Source organism: Chiloscyllium plagiosum, unplaced genomic scaffold (assembly GCF_037043375.1).
Source record: "Chiloscyllium plagiosum isolate Xiang-an unplaced genomic scaffold, Cpla_swu_hap1 HiC_scaffold_20, whole genome shotgun sequence".
Lineage (NCBI taxonomy): Eukaryota > Metazoa > Chordata > Chondrichthyes > Orectolobiformes > Hemiscylliidae > Chiloscyllium > Chiloscyllium plagiosum.
In genome coordinates, this window is record NW_028270158.1 from 22079241 (window position 1) to 22101146 (window position 21906).

The 21906-nt window shown below is 39.7% G+C and overlaps 1 protein-coding gene across 2 annotated transcripts in view; it reads left to right on the plus strand.

Moving 5' to 3' along the window:
* Positions 1–21906, plus strand: part of lmf1 (lipase maturation factor 1) — a 607840-nt gene that overhangs the window by 8447 nt on the left and 577487 nt on the right. For both annotated transcript variants that reach the window (XM_087997719.1, XM_087997718.1), the window contains exon 2: positions 12755–13064. Coding sequence is in view for 1 of the 2 variants with exons in the window: in XM_087997718.1 (XP_087853844.1) it covers positions 12993–13064 (72 nt within the window). In the remaining variant the exon portion in view is untranslated. The remainder of the gene's footprint in view (positions 1–12754; positions 13065–21906) is intronic.

The following is a 21906-nucleotide window of genomic DNA, read 5'->3' on the forward strand; positions in this document are numbered from 1 at the left end:
AACCTTTCCAATGTGTAAAACAAATATGACCATTCAACCCTATCGAATGCCTTTTCCACGTCTAATGAGACTACTACTCCTGGTATCTTTCCCTGATGGCAGGCTTGAATCATATTCAAAACCCTTCAAATATTATTGGATGATCTACGGCCCTTAATAAACCCCGTCTGATCCTTCTTTATGATATGTGGCAATACCCTTTCTAGCCTCAATGCTAACGTTTTAGAGAGGATTTTAAAATCTACATTTAGCAAGGATATTGGTCTGTATGACACGCAATCTTCTGGGTCCTTTCCTTTTTTAAGGATAAGAGAGATATTTGCCTCTTTCAGCGAAGGCGGGAGACAGCCCTGACTGTATGAGTAGTTATACATGTCCATAAGTGGACCAGCCAATATTCCTGTAAATTCTTTATAGAATTCAGCTTGAAAGCCATCTGGGCCAGGTACCGTACCGCTCTGAAGTTGCCTGATTGCGTCAAATATTTCTTGGATTGTTAGGGGAACATTCAAGACCGATACCTGTTCCGGAATTAGGTCTGGAATGGTCAAATTTTTAAAAAATGATTGCATCCTCCTATTCCTGTCTTCACAATCCTGCGATTTATATAAATCAGAATAAAATTTTCTAAAGATTGCGTTAATCCTTTTATGATCATGAGTCAAAATACCCGTACTTTCCTTGATAGACGTGATAGTTTGAGGGGCCTTCTTTTTCTTTGCAAGAAATGCTAAGTATCTACCAGGTTTATCGCAAAATTCATATAACCTTTGTTTTGTAAATAATATTTCCCTCTTAGCCGTTTGGATAAACGTGGTGTTTAGAGCTGTCCTAAGGGCCGTAATCCTTTGCAATTTGATAATAGAAGGTCTGTCAGCGTATGCTGTTTCAGCCGCTTTTAAACGAGCTTCAAGCAGACGCTGTTGTTCTCCCTTTAATTTTTTCTGGGTCGCTGAGTATGAGATGATCAAACCTCACGCGTAAGCCTTGATGGTCTCCCACATCATTGATGGGTTGCTAGCCGTACCTAAATTAATTTCTAAAAAAGTTTTAAATTCTTGAGAGAAGTACCTTACAAATTTACTGCCTTTCATCAGGAAGGGGTCCATACGTCAATGCTGGGGGGATGTCTCATTGTTCCTCACAACACCTTTCTGATAGGAAGGAGACCAGAATTGCACACAATATCCTAACTGTGACCTAACCAATGTCCTGTACAGCCACAACATGACCTCCCAACTCCTGTACTCAGTACTCTGATCAATAAAGGAAAGTACATCAAACGCCTTCTTCACTATCCTATCTACCTGCGATTCTACTTTCAAGGAGCTATGAACCTTGAAAGGTCTCTTTGTTCAGCAACACTCCCCAGGACCTTACAATTAAATATATAAGTCCTGCTAAGATTTGCTTTCCCAAAATGCAGCACCTCATATTTATCTGAATTATACTCCATCTGCCACTTTTCAGCCCATTGGCCCATCTGATTAAGATCCTATTGTAATCTGAGGGAACCTTCTTCGCTGTCCACTACATCTCCAATTTTGGTGTCATCTGAAAACTTACTAACTGTACCTCTTATGCTCACATCCAAACCATTTATATAAATGATGAAAAGTAGTGGGCCCAGCACCTGTTATGTCAGAGAGCAATACCACACATGCATGCTTAGTTGAAGTATGGATTGAATTGAAGTATTCATTAAAGTGGAAGCAGGCTTGTTATTTGATTGCAGTTCTACTATAGCCAGTGTGAAGCCAAAGTAAGGTTAGTTATCACCATTGTGCAAAGATCGCTTTCAGTCAGCAGTTACTTTCGATATAATACTCAGATGGATCCTCAAGATTGGCACTGATTATTCAGTCATTTTACAGCAAAAATACGAATGTCTGAGGTTCGTATTTTTCCTCAGAGAATAAGCAGTGCTTTTGATTCAGAAGGTTAATTCTATTTTTAATTTGCATCCCTTGTCTATGTATCTAATGTGGCTAAGAAGTTGGTTAACATTCTGCAACCCGCCATTGTCTTTCAGTGCTGGTGATTGAGACGTGTACAAAAAGCCTTTCCTCTCAACCTGGCCCAGATCTCATATCATTTGCAGCTTCCTTAAAGTTGCATGGCTGAGATAAACAAAATTTGGATGTTTGTGAAAGCTCCTCCCATACGTTTTCAAAGAAAACCAGAGTTTTCTCCAAGGATCTTGACCAACAGACATTTAGCCAACAGCATATTTCATTGATGCTGTTTATCATTCTCTCAGTGTGCAAATCATCTGCTGTATTTGGCCACCAAAGAATGACTTTCAAAAAACTATGCAAAGGATATTATGTAAATACAATACCGTCTTTTCCATGTACTGTTACTAGCTGTTGTTGTTCTACAATGCCATTTTCTTTATTATGAATATAATGTTCAGCTTTCATAAATTACAAATTAGTTTGTTGATGCTAAGCATAATCTGACTTCCAATTGACATCTTCAGCTTTTTACATTATGTTTTGCTAGATTGATAGCCAAACAATTCACCTCACTGAAATATAAACAGATTACTTGTGCTGGCTTCATAAGATGACAATTACTTATGTTGTTACTTTATTAAATACACAAATAAAATTGTAATTGGCCTATTCAAGTGCTGAACACAAAAATTAAGGATGTTGTTGAGGAAATGCTATATTGTTGGAGTGCTATCCTTCTGACGTGGTGTTAGACAGAAGCTCTGTTTATCAGCTCAGGTAGATATAAATGATCCCATGACACTATTTTGGGGGGAAAAAAAACAAGATGTTTGATCTTGGTGTCTGGTGAGTATTTATCTCTCAGTTAACGTTACAGAAACAAAATTATCACATTGATGTTTATGGAAGTTTCCTGTCTGTGAATGGCTGTTGCGATCTCTACATAACAGTGATCACACTTCAAAACTACTTTTTTGGCTGTAAACCACTGAGACATCAGGTAGTCATGAAGGGTGCTACATAAATGCAAGTCTTTGTTTTTCATTGAATGGTATATTCTGTTTGCATTGGGGGTAGAGTAACAAATTAATGCTATTACGTTTCCTATTAATAGGAGGAAATCCAATATATTGGCTTTTCATATCAGGAAGATGACCAATTGAGGGTGTTTTAGATGTGGTTATTGACTATGAATACAGTATTAGTGTTTTTACCATGCATTATTTGAGAGGAACTTCTTAAGTAAGAAAGAATCTACCTCACAGCATTGTTTACTAGCGAGCTAAGTGAGAAAAGTCGTGGTTCTATTTATTTTGGAATTGAAATATGAGGGCCATAAAAAGGAAAAAGTAATTATCCGAAAGTTAATGAATTATTTGTGCAATTAAAATTCTTGGTGGTATCTAAATTTAGGGAAGTTTGAGATTGTACCATGATTGGTAATGATATCACTGATCCTCATCAGACCAATGTCTAGGAAGTGAAAGTACAATATTTAATGCAACAGATGCAGGAAGAATAACTATAGATTGAAACATTAATTACTCAGTCTTACAGTCATAAGTTAGATGTTCTGCTTCCAAAGTGATTTTCATGCAATGTTTGAGCTTTTCCAGAAGTGATATTTTTATGTCAGAACCAATTAATAAACAAAATTATAATTTCACTTGCAACTGGAAGTTGAGTTCAAGAGGATGATGCGTTCACCTAACTTTGACTAATGGCATAAATAATTTGACAGATGTTGTTTTGTTACACCTACATACAGAACAATGCTTGATATGAAAACACAAGACCTAATTTCTGATTATATAGATTTGTCAGTTTACCTGATGCATGCAAATACTGTTGCTGTGGAGACAATTTGTCTTTCAAATGATGTAGTGTTACCGACAGATTTTAACATTAATGTATACAAAATACTGTATGTGCTGGTAATCTGAAGCAAAATTTTAACTGTAAGAAACACTCAGTAAGTCAGGTAGCATATCTGGTGAGAACAGGCTAATGTTTCAGGTGTGAACCCTTCATCAGAAATGGAAGGCGTTATGTTTGCAAAGCTTGAAAAAGAACAGTAGAAAGGGAAGGGAAAGGGAAACTAAACGATGCACACACAGGATGGTGTGATAGTGAAGGTGATATTGGTTTTGGTGAGGTTCTGAAAAAAAACTGCTGAAGGTTCAAAGCAGAAAATAATGCTCTTTTCTGCCATTTTTACCATTCAGTTAAGCATTTAACAATTTAAACAGTTATTTTTGTGTGCATTTATATTTCCTATTTCCCTTCAGTTTGTCCAAGTGTCTTTTCAGTGTTGTTTCTTGTAATATTTCCCAGCTCTGATGAAGGATCCACACGTGGATTGCTAATATTTATTTTACACAGGTTCTCCTTGAGTTGCTGTGTGTTCAATAATTTTTGCATTTGTTTTAGTCAATATGTATTTGCCTTTCTCAATGGCTCACATTGCTGAATGAATGCTGTACCTAAGAAAACCATTATCTGAAGGGTATATTGGGGAATTGTCAAAAAAAATCTTAAACAATGAAACAAATGGAAGAATTGTATTGACAAGCATATTTGATCAGTTGGTTCTAGTGTGAAGAAACAAAACAGAGACTTACATGTTCATATTTCGTAGTCTGAGTTTTAATTTTGACAGGTTACTGAGTAGAAGCAGCATGCAGAGAGCTGACATTGCTTCACCAGGAGGAATGTAGAATTGAAGGCAAACAAGCTTCATTTGTTGCCATGTTATACCTATTGGTTAGTTCCATAGCAAAAATGTCAGTACATTAACAGTACATTTGGCTAGGGAACGCAGGATGATATAAAAGATAAAAATAAGTAAAACTATTTGAAATAATCCAGGCTTTCTATATAGAGTCATAGTCATAGAGTCATGCAGCTTGGAAACAGACCCTTCGGTCCAACCACTCCATGCTGAATATAATTCCAAACTAAATTAGTTCCACCTGCCTGTTCCTGGCCTATATCCCTCCAAACCTTTCCTATTCATGTACTTACCCAAATGTCTTTTAAATGTTGCAATTGATCGCACATCCACCACTTCCTCAGGAAGTTCATTCCACATGTGAACCACCCTCTGTGTAGAAAAATTCCCTCATGTCTTTTTTAAATCTCTGTCCTCCCACCTTAAAAATGTGCCCCTAGTCTTGAACCCCCCCCCCAGCTTGGGGAAAAGACAACTACCATTAACTCTATCTATACCTTTCATTATTCGACAAATTTCTGTCAGGTCACCTCTCAACCTCCTATGCTCCAGTGAAAAAAGTCCAAGCTTATCCACCCTTTCCTTATAACTCAAACCTTCAATACCTGGCAACATTCTGGTGAATCTCTCCTGAATTATCTTGAGCTTGATAATATTCTTTCTGTAATTGGGTGAGCAGATTTTCACACAGTATTCCAGAAGAGGCCTAACCAGTGTTGTGTACAACCTCAACATGACTCCTAACCCCTATACTGAAAGGACTGAGCAATGAAGGCAAATGAGGCAAGTGTCTTTTCAGCCACCCTGTCTATATGTGACACAAACTCCAAAGAATTATGTACCTGCACCCCTAAATCCCCCTGTTCTACAACACTAACTAGGACCCTACATTAATTGTGTAAGCCCTCCCTTTGTTTGTTGTACATTTATCCGCCTGCCATTTTTCAGCCCATTGACCCATTTGATCAAGATCCCTCTGTAATCTTAGAAAATTCTTGTCACTGATCATTATGTCACCAGTTTTGGTGTTGCCTGCAAACTTATTAACCATACGTTCTATATCTTAATGATTAGTCTCATGTGAGGTGTTTCCCTTCGAACTCAGGCAGAAGCAGTGGTAGTATCACTACACCCGTAATTCTGAACCAGGGATAATATACAATTCTGGTTACCCTTCCATAAAAAAGATGTTGTTAAATTTGAGAGGGCGCAGAAAATATTTACAAGGATGTTGCCAGGACTGGAGGGTTTCCTCATTTCCACCTTAGCCCAGTCCCAAGCTCCAACTCGGCACCGCCCTCTTGACCTGACCATCGTCTTTCCCATCTATCCGCTCCACCATCCTTTCCGACCTATCACCTTTTCCCACCTATTGCATTCTCACCTACCTTCCACCACACCCTCCTGCCCCCTCGCCCTACTCCCCCTCCCATTTACCTCTTGGCCCCCAGCCCACAAGCCTCATTCCTGATGAAGGGCTTATATCCAAAATGTCAATTCTCCTGCTCCTCGGATGCTGCTTGACCAAATGTGCTTTTCCAGCATCAAACTCTCGACTCTAAATACATTGGTGTCAACTTTGATATAGTGAAATGTTAGGACATTTTATCACAATAAATGCACAATGTAAGTGTCAGTTGTTAAACTGTTGCTTTGAAAAACAAAAAAACCTATTTGTTTACAATTAAAATTGTAATTTAAATATACTTTTTCAAAATTTGTCCACCGTTTCAAAATCTAATTTTAAGTTGTGTGGTTTTTGTAATAAGAAACTTGAAGGTAGATTCTTTTGAGAGCTAAGTACTTCCATACTTCCTCCAGTAAGGAAGTCTTTAATCAACACTACAAGTTTATTATCCTCTGAATTATTAGCTGCTGTAACTGAGGTTGAAGTGAATGTCCAAAGCAAAAGTGTAAACCTTTTTTCATTTTTCTGCACATTGCACCCTGAACATTTTGTGCTACTTGATTTTAAACTGTAGCCTTTTGTGCTCATGCACCTGTTACAGCTTTTATATATGTTTAATTTTGAGTGGGCAAACAAACAGCCCTCTCTTCGTACTTAGGTTTTATCAAATGTTAGAACAATGGCAGTACACATACTTTATATGGTTTGAATGACATAGTTTTACTATTGTACTTTTCAGTGAAAGGTTTTTGTCAGGTAGCAGAGACCTTTCATTCATTGCAGCGCAGGAACTGTTTGCTGGGCACTTTCATACAAGTTAAGAGACTTTATTAATAACAGTAATGCCTTAGTGTGAGGTAGGTACTGCAGATAAAAATCTGGTTTGTGACACCCTTCTTATTAATTCTGACTTAACAAAGAGATGTGCATAGAAAGATTCTGTTTAAAAGATAGTAGCTACTGGCTACTGAACAAAACGAGAAAGAGTAGTTGAATTGACAGCTTGTATTGGGAAGACCTTGTTTTGGACAATACCTGGAAACCAGGACAGGGCAATTGTGAATAAGAGGATGGTTTATATTTTTGATTTCAGAAGAAAATTGATGAGAACTTATTAGAAGACCAAACTGGTTTCTTATAGGTAAGAAACGATTTAAGGACATACCTTTTACCAAAATTGTGTGGATTATATTTTATAGCAAGTCAGATTTGGATTATGTTATGTAGCAATATATTTAATTTTTACTATAAACTTAGTATTTTTTGTAATCATCTAAGGTCTTCAATCTCTTTTTGTTCATTCATGACATGCAGACATCGCTGGCTGAGCCAGCATTTATTATCTAACTCTAGTTCACCTTGACTAGGTGGCGGTCAGCTGCCACCTTGAACACATTTGCTGTAGATAGACCAATTATGTTATTAGAGAGAGAGTTCCAGAAGTTTGATCCATTTTCTAAGCAAGGAAATTGAGAGACTTGGAGTGGAATTTGGAAGTGGTGGTCTCCGTATGTATCTGTTGTCCTTATTTCTATGGTAGCTGTCATGGCTTTGGCAAGTGCTGTCTAAAGAGCCTTGGTGAATTTCCACAGTGCAGTTAGTAGCTGGTGTCCACTGCTGCTATTGTGTGTCAGGGGAGTTAATGTTTATCAATGTGATGCCTCTCAAGTGGCTGTTTTGTTCTGGGTGATGTCAGGCTTCTTGATTGTTGTTGGGGCTGCATATGTCCAGCCAAGTGGGGAGTTTTCCGTTTCCTGATTTGTGTCTTTTAGATGTTGGACAGCCTTTAAGGAGTTAGGAGGTGAGTTATTTGCTGCAGCATTCTTAGATCCTGAACTACTCTTAGATCCACTGTATTTATATGGTTTGTCCAGTTCAGTTACTGGACTGTTGTAATCCCCAGGATGTTAATCTTGGGGGACTCAGTGATGGTTTTGCCATTTTGAATGTCAAAGGATGATGATTAGATTCTGTCTTGTTGGAGATGGTCATTGCCCGGCACTTGTGTGATGTGAATGTTAATTACCACTTGACATCCCATGTCTGGATATTGTCATATCTTTGGTCATAGGCTGGTTCAGTATTTTGAGGAATCACAAATAAAGCTGATTATTTGTGCCAGATATGACACCAACCACTGGTGGGTGCCCCCTTTGATTTCCGTTGACTCTCGTTTTGCTTGGGCACCATGATGCCATTATCAGATGCAACAAAACAAAAGATGTTAATGGAAACTTATCAAATTACAATAATGTTGATTAGCCACAGCCCATAGACATCCCATTTCCATTACAGAAAGACAATTAGTTATATGTAGCATGAGAGTGCCATTCCACAATTAGGGGGAAAGGAGACAGGCATCTATGAAGTAGCATGACCAGTTTGAGAACTGAATTCCTGACGTTGGTGTTGTTCTGCATTGCTGTAGCCAACTGAGCCAACCAACTTTCAAGTCATTCATTACATTTTTTAGCTCCTCTTTTTAAATCAGTCTCAGTGGAAACTGGAAATCTGAAATAAAAACAGAAATGCTGGAAAGAACTCCACAGATCTGGCAGTGTCTATAGAGAAACAGTTAACGGTTCGAGTCTAATGTGACTTCTTCTGAATGATTAATTTTTCCAATTCCAGATAAGAACAGGAAGCAACACTGAAGGTATCATTCATCTACCTGAGAAAGAATTGTGTGTGGGGTGCCTGAGTAGTCCCAGAACCATTCCTGAAGAAAGGCTTATGCCCGAAACGTCTATTCTCCTGCTCCTTGTATGCTGCCTGACCTGCTGTGCTTTTCCAGTAGCACATTTTCAGCTCTGATCTCCAGCACCTGCAGTCCTCACTTTCTCCTAGTCCCTGAACAAGAAATGTTCTCATAATCCCACAAAGAGACAGGCATAGCTGGGACCCATGTAGCTGCTCGTTGCCACACCTTTGACTTGGAGAAATTGAGGTGAATTAAACAAAAGATTGTTCAAAGTGAGAATGCGTTCAGCCAGCTTTGATGTCAGTGCCAGGGCTGTGGCGCAGGGGGAGAAAGGACAAACTATCTGAGCGCTGGTGCTCAGCCTCTGCAAGGTGGAGGTCAGCAGGTCAGACAATAGCACCATCCTTCCTCAGAACAGCACCAGACATGAAATGTTAAATCTGATTCCTCTTGACAGATGCTACCAGACCTGCTGAGCTTTTCCAGCAACTTTTGATCTTGTTTCTGATTTACAGCATCTGCACTGCTTTTGTTTGTTGTTTACCCTTATTGGCAAGTTTGATAACGATGCCAGGGTTGGAGTAAGTAGAATGCAATGCAGAAAGTTTAAAAGGAAGCAGGTTAGAGCGAGTAAGAAAAGCAGAGAAATTAAGGCTGATGGTAACACCTAGACAGTTCAGTATAGATTAGATTACTTACAGTGTGGAAACAGGCCCTTTGGCCCAACAAGTCCACACCGACCCACTGAAGCGCAACCCACCCAGACCCATTCCCCTACATTTACCCCTTCACCTAACACTATGGCCAATTTAGCATGGCCAGTTCACCTAACCCGCACACATTTTTGGACTGTGGGAGGAAACCGGAGCACCCGGAGGAAACCCACGCAGACATGGGGAGAATGTGCAAACTCCACACAGTCAGTCGCCTGAGGCGGGAATTGAACTTGGGTATCTGGCGCAGCGAGGCAGCAGTGCTAACCACTGTGACGCCGAGTGCTAGTAAAAGATAAGAGGAAGGGGAAGTGGTGTGTTGAAGACTCATGAAAAAGGGACTATAAAGTGGGGAAAGGACTCCTGTCCAAAAAGTTGGTGAAGGTGATGAAGGAAAAGTTGAATCTCATGTTATAACTGAATGCTGGGATGAATCAGGGAAGTGGAAAGTTTTCTGGACACTGTATACCAAACCCCTGAATATAGATGCTTTAGATTTCTCATATGGCCTGGGACAGCAGTGTGTGAGGCAGAGTTGCAGAAGAATTTCTTCTTTTAAGCAGTCATTAGTCTTTGTAATTCTCCACCCCCAGAGAACTGTGGAGGTGGAATCATTAAATATTCAGAGCCGGGTTAGAAAGATTCTGACTGAGAAAAGTGTTGAAGGTTAAGGGAATAAGAGGAAAGGGGAGTTAAGTCAGATCAGCCATGATCATGTTGAATAGCCTAATGGGCTGAATGCTCCTATTTGTTAATAATCTCGTGTGTGTCTGTGCAGTATATATGTATGTGCGTATATGTACATCTCATAAAACTGATGATGTCAGTCACTTGAATTTAATACCAATGTCATTATCCTGTAATTTTAGCATTTAAACTTATTAACATATGTGAAAAAAGGATATTGGACACAACAGTAATTTCCTTCAACACTGAATTTGTTGCATTTAGTGCATTGTTATATGTCATCACAGACATTATGCAGAACTGATGGATAACCTTTCTGCAGACTCAGGAGTGCAATTCCCTGGGTTGTGAGTTCCAGACCTCAGGCAAGTAACTTGGGGTGGAGGGAAGATTTAAAAGGGACCTAAAGGGCTACATTTTCATGCAGAGGGTGGTGTGTGTATGGAATGATCAACCAGAGGAAGTAGTGGAGGCTGGTACAATTATAATGTTTAAAAGGCATCTGGATGGGTACATGAATGGGAAGGATTTAGAGGGATATGGGCCAAGTGCTGGCAGATGGGACTAGATTAATGTAGGATATGCGGTCGGCATGGATGAGTTGAACCGAAGGGTCTGTTTCCATGCTGTACGTCTCTATGACTCCATGACTTTAAATGATTAAAAAGTCGAAACAGAACATGGTGGAAAAAAACTCAATATAATTATAGTGGTAAAGTTCTTGGCCATGAGGAATTCTCCATTCTTCGTGTAGGCTGAAAGAGCGAGTGTCAGCAGTCACTTTGATGTTTGGATCATTTGTTTTCCTTGGAGCAGAGGAGGCTAAAGGAGGATTTGATTAAGCTGTACAAAATTATGAAAGGCATAGACAGACTGAATCGTGAGACTGTTTTCAACATGGCAGGCTAGAGGGTGTAAGTTTAAGGTGAGGCATCAGTGGTTTAACTGAGGAATTATTTTCTCACCCAGCAGGTGATAAAAAACATGGTGTGTGCTGCTGAGATGGTGGTGAAGGCAGGTACTCTCACAATATTTAGGAAGCATCTGGAAAAGCGCTTAAAATGACAGCATAATAAGCTGTGGACAGGTGCAGATAAATGGGATTAGTTTATTGTTGGTTGGCGTCAACATGGTGGGCAAGAGGGCCTGTTTCTATGCTGTATGACTCAGTGGTAGACAGGGAGAGGATACTTCCTCTCAGGAGCAAATGTAGATCCAGGAGTTGATGTTTAAAAATTGGGGGAGCCCATTTTTAAAAAAAGGATTAGGCAAATGTTTGTCCCTCAGTGGGTTGAGAATCTTTGGAATTGTCTTGCTGAGAAGATGGTGGAAGTAGAGTCTTTTATTATTTTTAAGGAAAAGACTAAACAAGTGGTGAAAGGTTATCAGGGTTGATGGGATTATGGATTTGACGTTACAGTCAGATCAGCCATGATTTTATAGATTGGCAGAACAGGCTCAGGAGCTGAATGGCGTGCTCTTGTTCCTAGTTCATATGTTCATGTGCTAATCCTAATTCTCACTTCAAGCTGTGCTGTGGGTACTCCTGTGAAAAATCTGAAGATGAGAATAGTTTGCTTCATCCAAAGAGCATTTAAGCTAATGTAGCCTAGTATTCAACTGCTATTCAAAGCACTCTAATGCTTTTGAGTTCGTTGTCTTAATGATTCAATTGTTCCAAATTGTTATCGCTTTGTTGCTAATGATTTATTTGAAAAGCCAGTTCGGAATTTACATAAACTTAAATTGACGTAAATACCTTGATGTACCACAAAGTAATTCTCTAAATTCATTGTATCTTTGTATCTTTTATGAATGATTTCATTGCCTTCAAATTCTTTTTAGAATGTGATTGCATTGTGGCTAAATGGCTATTTGATTATTTTCTGTTTGTTTACAATTGTTTTTTAAAGTGTTTTTGGATTTTGAGTACAGTGCAATGGTTATAGGGAACATGGCAATTGCATTTTTAGCGTGATTGGGAATTGTAAGGGTTACTGATCCACACATGGCTTGAGTAGGCTGTGACATCAGCCTCACAATTGGACAATTTATATTCAAAATATGAAAATATTTGTTGAATTACAATGTACATTAAATTTCAATACATAGGAAGGATACAATGGTAAAATTGTCCATCAATTATGTTTACATTCTCTTTTGTTTTGTGATGAAATACATCTTGGAATTTGCATGAGGTACACTAATTATAGAAAAAAGCAGTCATCTTAATTTCTGATTAAATTTAAAATTCATTTCAAAGATATTAGAGTCTGATCTAACGAGGACGCTCTTATTCTTTTCAATTATAATGTCAATGTCAAGCACTTCTGGAAACAATGTGGAAGACATTTCATAACTTAAATTGTTCTTACAATTTTGGCAGCATAATTTATTCTTAGCTTCAAGTTGTGTGACTGTTAGTCTTACATGACAATTCATGTGTAGTTTGTCACCATTCATTCTTAAATTATGAATGATGGTAAATGATATTGTTTTATGCATCAGTTTTGTTACACTCAGAATGTTACTTACTCTTGTCTCTCTTCATTGCAGTTGTGGCCTTCTCTGTAGCCTACCAGCAAAACAAACAGTTGCTTGGAGAGAAGGGACTGCTACCAGGAAAACTGTATTTACAGAAGATTCAACAATATACTGGAGGCAGAATTGGTATAAAGGCTATCAGCTATGCACCAACAATTCTCTGGTTCCTGGATTGGTCTGACATGGATGTACACCTTGATACCATTGCCCTGTTGGGAATGGGACTGTCGGTATTTATACTAATCGCAGGATGTGCCAACATGATAATCATGTTTGTTTTGTGGATTCTCTATCATTCGCTGGTGAACATTGGCCAGATCTGGTGAGTGGAGTGACTATAAGATCATACAGCACAATAAGACAGTGTTTTGTTATGACAAGTTGGCTAAGTAATAGTGTGCCTGCATGAAACTGCTCCGATGTAGGAAAATGGTGTATGCTATTATCCAGCAAGTGCAGCATCATGATAGAACACGTTTTGAAAAATGTTTTTCTAATTTATAGAAACAAAGAAAATAGCAACAGGAGTGGGCCATTCGGCCCTTGACCGTGCTCTACCATTCAGTATTATCATGGCTGATCATCTAATTCAGTATTTGCTGCTTTCTCCCTAAATCCTTTGATTCCATTAGCCCTAAGAACTATATATAAATCCTTCTTGAAAACATTCAATGTTTTGGGCCCAATTGCTTTCTCTGGCAGAGAATTCCACAGGCTTACCATTCTCGAGCTCAAGAAATTTCTCGTCATCTCAGTTGAATATCCTTAAACTGTGACCCCCAGCTGTTGACATCCCAGTCATTGGGATCACCCTTCAATACAATTGCAACAGGACATCCTGCTCCTGTACTCGAATTCTTTCACTATGAAAACTAACATACTATTTGCTTTATTACCACTTGCAGCACCTGCATGCTTACTTTCAGTGACTGATATACAAAAATACTCAGGTCTTATTGCATCTTTGCCTGTCCTATTCTCTTCACATCCAGATAATAATCTGCCTTCCTATTTTTGCTATACTATTTTTTCTAATGAACCTGTTATTCCAAACCTCGGGAGCAGGTGGGTCTTAAACCCAGGCCTCTTGAAAGTGGAAAATCTCACATTTTAATTCTATGTTTTACATTTTCCTTCAACTGCTATCATGTGCCTACTCAATTTTTCAAACTGCAATGAAGCATCTCTGCATTCACCTCTCAGCTCACCCTCCCAACCAGGTTTGTGTTGTCTGCAAACTTGGAGATAGTACATTTAGCTCTCTCATCTAAATCATTATTATATATTGTGAATAGCTGGGGTCCAAGTGCTAATCCTTGTGGTACCCTCTAGTCACTGAATACCACATGGAAATGACTTGTTTATTCCAGCTCCTTGCTCCCTGTCTGCCAAACAGTTCTCTATCCATGTCAGTACGTTAACCCCTATTCCAAGAACTTCAACTTTACATGCTAATCTCTTTGTAGGACCTTATCAAAAGCCACTTGAAAGTCCAAGAAAACCAAGTTCACTGCCCCCGCACCCCCACTCTATCAACTCTACTGGTTGCATCCAAATTCCAATAGATTTGTCAAGTATGATTTCCCTTTGGTAAATCGATGATGACTCTGTCCAATCCTGTTACTGTGCTTAGCTATTAAATCTTTTATAATGGACAGTAGCATTTTCCCCACTACCAATCTCAGACTAACTGGTCTATAATTCTATCTTATCTCTCGACCTCCTTTTTTCAATAGTGGGGTGACATTAGCTAGCCTCCAATTCAAGGATCTATTGCAAAGTCTATAGAAACTTGAAAGATGACTACCAGTGCATCTGCCACTTCTAGGGCCACATGAGTGCTCTGTGATGTAGATTAGTGGGCCCTGGCACTCCCATCTATTTCCCCAACATTGTTTCCTGAGCAATACTGATTTCCTTCATTTCCTTCTTCTCACTGGACTATTTGTTTCTCAACATTTATGGGATGTTACTTGTATCATCTTTTATGAACACAGAACCAAATTATGTATTTCATTGGCCGGCCATTTCTTTGTTCTCTATTATAACTCCCTTTTTGTCTTCATTAATCATTTTTCTTCACATGCCTGCGGAAATTTTTACAATCAGTTTGTATATTCTCCGCAAGCTTGCTGCTGTGCTCTGTTTTCCTCTTGTAGATTACAACGGATGTATAACTTAATTTTCCCCTTTTTCTTGGATTGGTCGAGCTGCAGTCGCCTGCAGATTTGTAAAAGCAGTGTAGCCAAAAATATCCAGAGCTGGTAAACAGGAAATATGTTTCTCTTTCCTCTCTGAGTAAAAAGTCAAAGCAAACTTACAAGAAACATTCTAATACAGGTACACAATCCTTTATCCGAAATGTTTGGGACAAGCTGGTTTTCGGAATTCGGAAGTTTTAAAATTTTGGAATAAGTGACAGTTTGATGGTAAAATTAAAAAAAAATCTACTACAGGCCCTGAAACAGAATTGAGGCCTACCAGTGCTGGGCCACCACCCCCCACGCTGCATCTGAGTGACATTCATCGAGTTGCTGTGGAGTTGGGTTAAACGCCAAATAACCTTGTTAATGAGAAAAAAAACCTTCACGAAAATCCTTTGAACTTCGGAACTTTTTGAATTTCAGGATTTCATCTGAAAGGTTTTCTACCTGTACAAGAATAGACCTAGGTCCAGCGAATCAACTATCAAATTGAAAAATGATTATTTTGCTCCAGACAATGTCATGTCATCATTTCTAAAGTCAACTGAATTTCGAGAATTAAATCTGCACCTTATGATTTGAACTTTGAATCTTCAGAATTTTGTTTATTCCATCTATATTTTTCTACCCATGATGTGTCAAACTGCCTTTCTCTAGTTTGCCTTCTCTGTGAATGAGTCTATGTGTATTTAGAGTTTTAAAGTACTACAGTTTATCTCAAAGCAATAAATTAGTAATCCTTTTCTTTTTCTTTGTAATTTGTTGAAAAAACAAATGTATTTACAATGAATTGTTATTGTCCTGTTAACGGCAAAATGTGGTGAGAATTGTTTTTGTCGTGATCTGCAGTAAGTAAAATAAAGTGACCGTTTCCATGGCTTAAATTGGGTACACTATTTACACATTTGTGATAGTTTGTTGAATACTGGGGCTCGATTATTGGTGCATTCTCCATAATTAAATTGGAACAATATGATCTTATTGTGGATGGTGCTTATGACACTCCTTGGTTTTGATTATTTCAAACCCATATTCAAAATCCCAACCTGAACTTTTTTTCTTCCATGATTAGTATTATACATTAGTGCAAGCAAATGCATTTTCTGCTATCCCTTTCCCAAGAAATGGTCTTTGACTTTACGTATTCAAGCAATCTGGATGTTTCATTATTCAACCAGAATACATTCTCTTTGGATTGGAAGATTGGCAGTTTGGCAAATAGAAGACCATGGTCTTTGATTCTCATCCTGACAGCCTGATGTCTGTAGGTCTCCTTAAAATGGAGGACTTTTAATTGATTAAATTTCCAATAGAGGCAGCACCTTTCCTGTGAAACAGGCAGTTGCTTCTTTGCAGTATTTTGAATATTTGGATATTCATTCTCCCTTCTCTGTGGTGACTTCTTTGATATTTATGAAATATATCTTCAATATGTTTCAGCAGAATGTTATTCTCAATTCACTTAGCTGAAGCATGTAAACCTTCAACATGTTGATTGGTTTGGACTTGCATTTGTCTCACTGAATTCTGGGAAGATAAGAATTGCATATTGTGTTTGAACCGGCCTCTTCCAAGTCACTTCAGCTCCTAACATTGGACTTGAATGTAGTAGATTCTCTTTTACCCCCAAGTTCACAGAATCTCAAAATCGTATGGCACAGAGGAAGGCTTGTCTGCACTGACTCTTCTGTGGGCATTATGACTTGGGACCATTTGCCTTTCTTTTCCCAGTACCCTTACTCATTGTTTCTATTCAAACAATCATCCATTGGCCTCTTAGATACTTCAGTCAACTCTGCCTTTTGTTTCTATTCAAACAATCATCCATTCTCCTCTTGGATACTTCAGTCAACTCTGCCTCCAATTCACTTCCAGGCAGTGCATTCTAGACTGGAACCGCTCTAGTCAAAAAGATTTTTCTAACATCCAGCATGGAGGGCTGAAGGACCTGTACTGAGCTGTATGGTTCTATGTTCTATGTTCTAACATCACATTTGTTACATTTGCAAATCACTTGAAAGTTGCGCCCACTCATTCTCACCCTTTGACATAATAGAGTCATAGAGATGTACAGCACGGAAACAGAACTGTCGGCTCAACTTATCGATGCTGACCAGATATCCCAACCCAATCTAGTCCCACCTGCCAGCACCCGGCCCATATCCCTCCAAACCCTTCCTATTCATATACCCATCCAGATGCCTTTTAAAGTTGCAATTGTACCAGCCTCCACCACTTCATCTGGCAGCTCATTCCATGCTCATACCACCCTCTGCGTGAAAAAGTTGCCCCTTCGGTCTTCTTTATATCTTTCCCCTCTCACCCTAAACCTATGCCCTCTAGTTCTGGATTCCCACATCCCCAGGAAAAATACTTGGTCTATTCATCCTATCTATGCCCCTCATGATTTTATAAACCTCTCTAAGGTCACCCTCAGCCTCTGACGCTCCAGGGAAAACAGCTCTAGCCTATTCAACCTCTCTCTATAGCTCAAATCCTCCACCCCTGGCAACATGCTTGTAAATCTTTTCTGAATCCTTTCAAGTTTCACAACATCTTCCTGATAGGAAGGAGACCAGATTGGCAATATTCCAACAGTGGCCTAACCAATGTCCTGTATAGCCGCAAAATGACCTTTCAACTCCTGTACTCAATATTCTGACCAATAAAGGAAAGCATGCCAAATGTCTGCTTCACTATCCTATCTCCCTGCAACTTCATTTTCAAGGAGCTACGAGCCTGCACTCCAAGGTCTCTTTGTTCAGCAACACTCCCTAGAATCTTACCATTAAGTGTATAAGTCCTGCTTTCCCAAAGTGCAGCACCTCACATTTATCTAAATTAAACTCCATCTGCCACTTCTCAGCCCACTGGCTCATCTGATCAAGATCCCATTGTAATCTGAGGTAACCATCTTCCACTACACTTCCAATTTTGGTGTCATCTGCAAACTTACTAACTAGACCTCTTATGTTCACATCCAAATCATTTATATAAAAGATGAAAAGTAGTGGACCCAGCATCGATCCTTGTGGCACTCCACTGGTAACGGGCCTCCAGTCTAAAAAACAACCGTCCACTACCACCCTCTGTCTTCTACAGCCAGTTTTGTATCCAAATAGCTAGTTCTCCCTATATTCCATGAGTGGGAACATTTTGTCCCTACCTACTCAATCCAAACCTCAGGATTTTGGAAACTTCTGTCAGGTCTCCTCTTATCCATCTTATTATCCAAGGAGTACAGTTGCAAACCTCTCCAACCTATTCTCAACTGAACCTTCTTAATTCTGGAACTATTTATGTAAATTTTCCCTTCGGCATTTTCTCCAGTGCATTCATATAATTTTGATAGTGCAGTACCTGGAGCTGTATGCGATAGTCCAGCTGAACTTTAACAAGTGTCTTCCTAAGGTTCAGCATTGTCTCCTTTGCTTTTGTACTGTATGTTCCATTAATTAAGCACAGGTCACTGTGTATTATTAATTACCCTCTCTATCTGTCTGTTATGAAATCTGTCTTGATATCACTATTGATGCAATTCTCTGCTACTTTGGAGAGACCATTGAAGAAATCAATGGATTTCACTTGGTGCTGAAATAAGCCCTTCCTGAAGAAGGACTTATGCCCGAAACGTCGATTCTCCTGTTCCTTGGATGCTGCCTGACCTGCTGCGCTTTTCCAGCAACACATTTTCAGCTGAAAACACCAGGTCATTCTGCTCCTGCACATCCCTTCAAGTACTGCAAAACCTATTTTATATTGTCTGTACATGTTCCTCGTACCAAAATACATGGCCTCATATTTCTTTGCATTATATTGCATCTGTCACCTATCAGCTTTCTCAATTAGCTTGCTTGTATCCTTTTGAGTTCTACATTGTCCTCATGGTTTATAATGCTCCCAAATTTCATATCATCCACAACCTTCGAAATTATCCCAGACATGTCACAAACCTGATTGTTTATCGATATCAGAAAATACAAGGGTCTCAATACTGACTCCTAGGGGCCTTTGCTTTTTTTAGATTAGATTAGTTACAGTGTGGAAACAGGCCCTTCGGCCCAACAAGTCCACACCGACCCGCCGAAGCGCAACCCACCCATACCCCTACATTTACCCCTTACCTAACACTACAGGCAATTTAGCATGGCCAATTCACCTGACCTGCACATCTTTGGACTGTGGGAGGAAACCGGAGCACCCGGAGGAACCCCATGCAGACACGGGGAGAACGTGCAAACTCCATACAGTCAATCGCCTGAGGTGGGAATTGAACCCGAGTCTCTGGCGCTGTGAGGTAGCAGTGCTAACCACTGTGCCACCATGCTCCAGAGTGAAAAATATTCATAGCCCACTACTGTTTCCGATTACTCAGCTAACTTTGTAATCATGTTGCTGTAGTTTCTCTTATTCCATGAGCTGTCATTTTTCTCATTCGTCTGCTGAATGGCACTGTCTCAAATGAATCTTGAAAGTCTTTGCCCATCATAGCAACAGAATTACTCTAGTTGACCCTTTTGGTTAATTCTTCAAAAATATCCAGGGAGCATGGTGGATCAGTGGTTAGCACTAGTGCCTCACAGCGCCAGGGACCCGCATTCGATTCTATCCTCCGGCAACTATCTGTGTGGAGTTTGCACGTTCTCCCCGTGTCTGCGTGGGTTTCCTCCGGGTGCTCCAGTTTCCTCCCTCAATCCAAAGATGTGCAGGTTAGGTGCATTGGTCATACTGAATTGCCATGGTGTTCAGTGCTTTAGTTAGAGGGAAATGGGTCTGGGTGGGTTACACTTTGGAGGGTCAGTGTGGACTGGTTGGGCCAAATAGCCTGTTTCCACACTGTAGGGATTCTATTCTTCTATGACAGTTGGTGGAGGCTGGTATAATTACAGCATTTAAAAGGCATCTGGATGGATACATGATTAGGAAGGGTATAAAAGTATATGGGTCAAATGCTGGCAAATGTGACTAGATTTATTTAGGATGTCTGGTCAGCATGGACGAGTTGAACCAAAGGGTCTGTTTCCGTGCTGTACATCTCTATTACTCTAAGTTAGTCAAAAGCAATTTCACCTTTCAACTTCATCCTGGTTCTTCATAAACAATGTATCTTTTCCCCTGGGTAATCCAAGATGGAGGAAGGGAAAAAGTTCTGGCTGTAACAGCTGCTCCTTTTTTGAGGTATTTTAGGTGTTGGAGGTGATTTCCTCGAATTCCAGGACCAGCAATTACTGTTTCATATGCTATTGCATTGTCTTGTAACTTTGGAAAAAAAAATCAAAACAACAGGGAGAAGAACAGACAAAGGAAGCGCATGATGAGGTCATTGCAGGGGAGAGAGAGAAAAAGAAACTGACACCAGAGTGAACCTGCGCAGTTACTGCCTTTGCTGTTTGAATTCATGTATTGAATTGGAATGCATCTGGGAAAATTAACAAACTGTAAAATTCACAACTGATCTTGGAGGAACTGTTTGGGCGAAGTCACAGCACAGAAACAGATAAGTGAATTGTTTTAAGTGTGGCCTACAGAAAATCTGCAGTAGTGAGTAGAGTGGGTTCATTCTTGATTATGGGTTTTTGAGATATGTCTCTTGATTAAACTTAAAATATAAGCCATAAGTATTAATTTAATTTGGGACAGTGTTTTGTAGATGAATAAGACGCTGTTATTTTCTGGGTCTGTCGATTGTGAAGGAGCAAAAATGGCCTTGAGTAGAGTGATATGCGCTTCTTGTCTGATGTGGGAGTTTAAAGGTTACTGAGGATTATATCTGCAATAAATGCTGTTGGTTGCGAATCCTATCAGATTGAATGGAACGGTTGGAGAGCCAGTTAGAGGCAATGAGGAATTTGCAACAGCAACGGTATGTGATGGATGGCAGTTATAGGAAGGGGGAAAGGTCTCAGGTACAGTCACATAGATGGGTTAACTCCAGGAAAAGTAAGAGAGGTAGGCAGGTGGTGCAGGAGTCTTCTGTGGCTATCTCCATTTCAAGCAAGTATACTGTTTTGGAAAATGTAGGGGGTGATCAAATCACAGGGGAACGTAACATGAACAGCCAAGTTTCTGGTATTGAGACTGGCTCTAATGCAATGAGGGGCACGTCAGGTTCCAAGAGATCAATTGTGTTAGGGGGCTTTCTATTCCGAGGTACAGACAGACGTTTCTGTGGTCAGCAGTGAAAAATCAGAATGGTGTGTTGCTTCCCTGATGGCAGGATCAAGGATGTCTCAGAGAGGGTGCAGAGTGTTCTCAAGGGGGAGAGGGGCCAACAAGAGGTCATTATCCACATTGGAACCAATGACATATGAAGGGAAAAGGATGAGATTCTAAAGGGAGATTACAGAGAATTAAGCCGGAATTTAAAAAGGAGGTCCTTGAGAGTATTAATATCTGGATTACTCCCAGTGCTATGAGCTAGTGAGGGCAGGAATAGGAGGATAGAGCAGATGAATGCATGGCTGAAGAGCTGGTGTATGGAAGAAGGATTCACATTTTTGGATAATTGGAATCTCTTTTCGGGTAGAAGTGACCTGTACAAGAAGGACGGATTGAACCTAAATTGGAAGGGGACTAATATACTGGCAGGAAGATTTGCTGGAGCTGCTTGGGAGGATTTAAATTAGTTAAATGTCGGGGGTGGGACGGGACCCAGGGAGATAGTGAGGAAAGAGATCAATCTGAGACTGGTTCAGTTGAGAACAGAAGCAAGTCAAACAGCTAGGGCAGGCAGGGACAAGTTAGGACTAATAAATTAAATTGCATTTATTTCAATGCAAGGGGACGAACAGGGAAGGCAGATGAACTCAGGGCATGGTTGGGAACATGAGACTGGATATCAGTAATTACAGAAACATGGTTCAGCGATGGGCAGGATTGGCAGCTTAATGTTCCAGCGTACAAATGCTAATGGAAGGATAGAAAGGGAGGCAAGAGAAGAGGGGGAGTGGCATTTTTGAT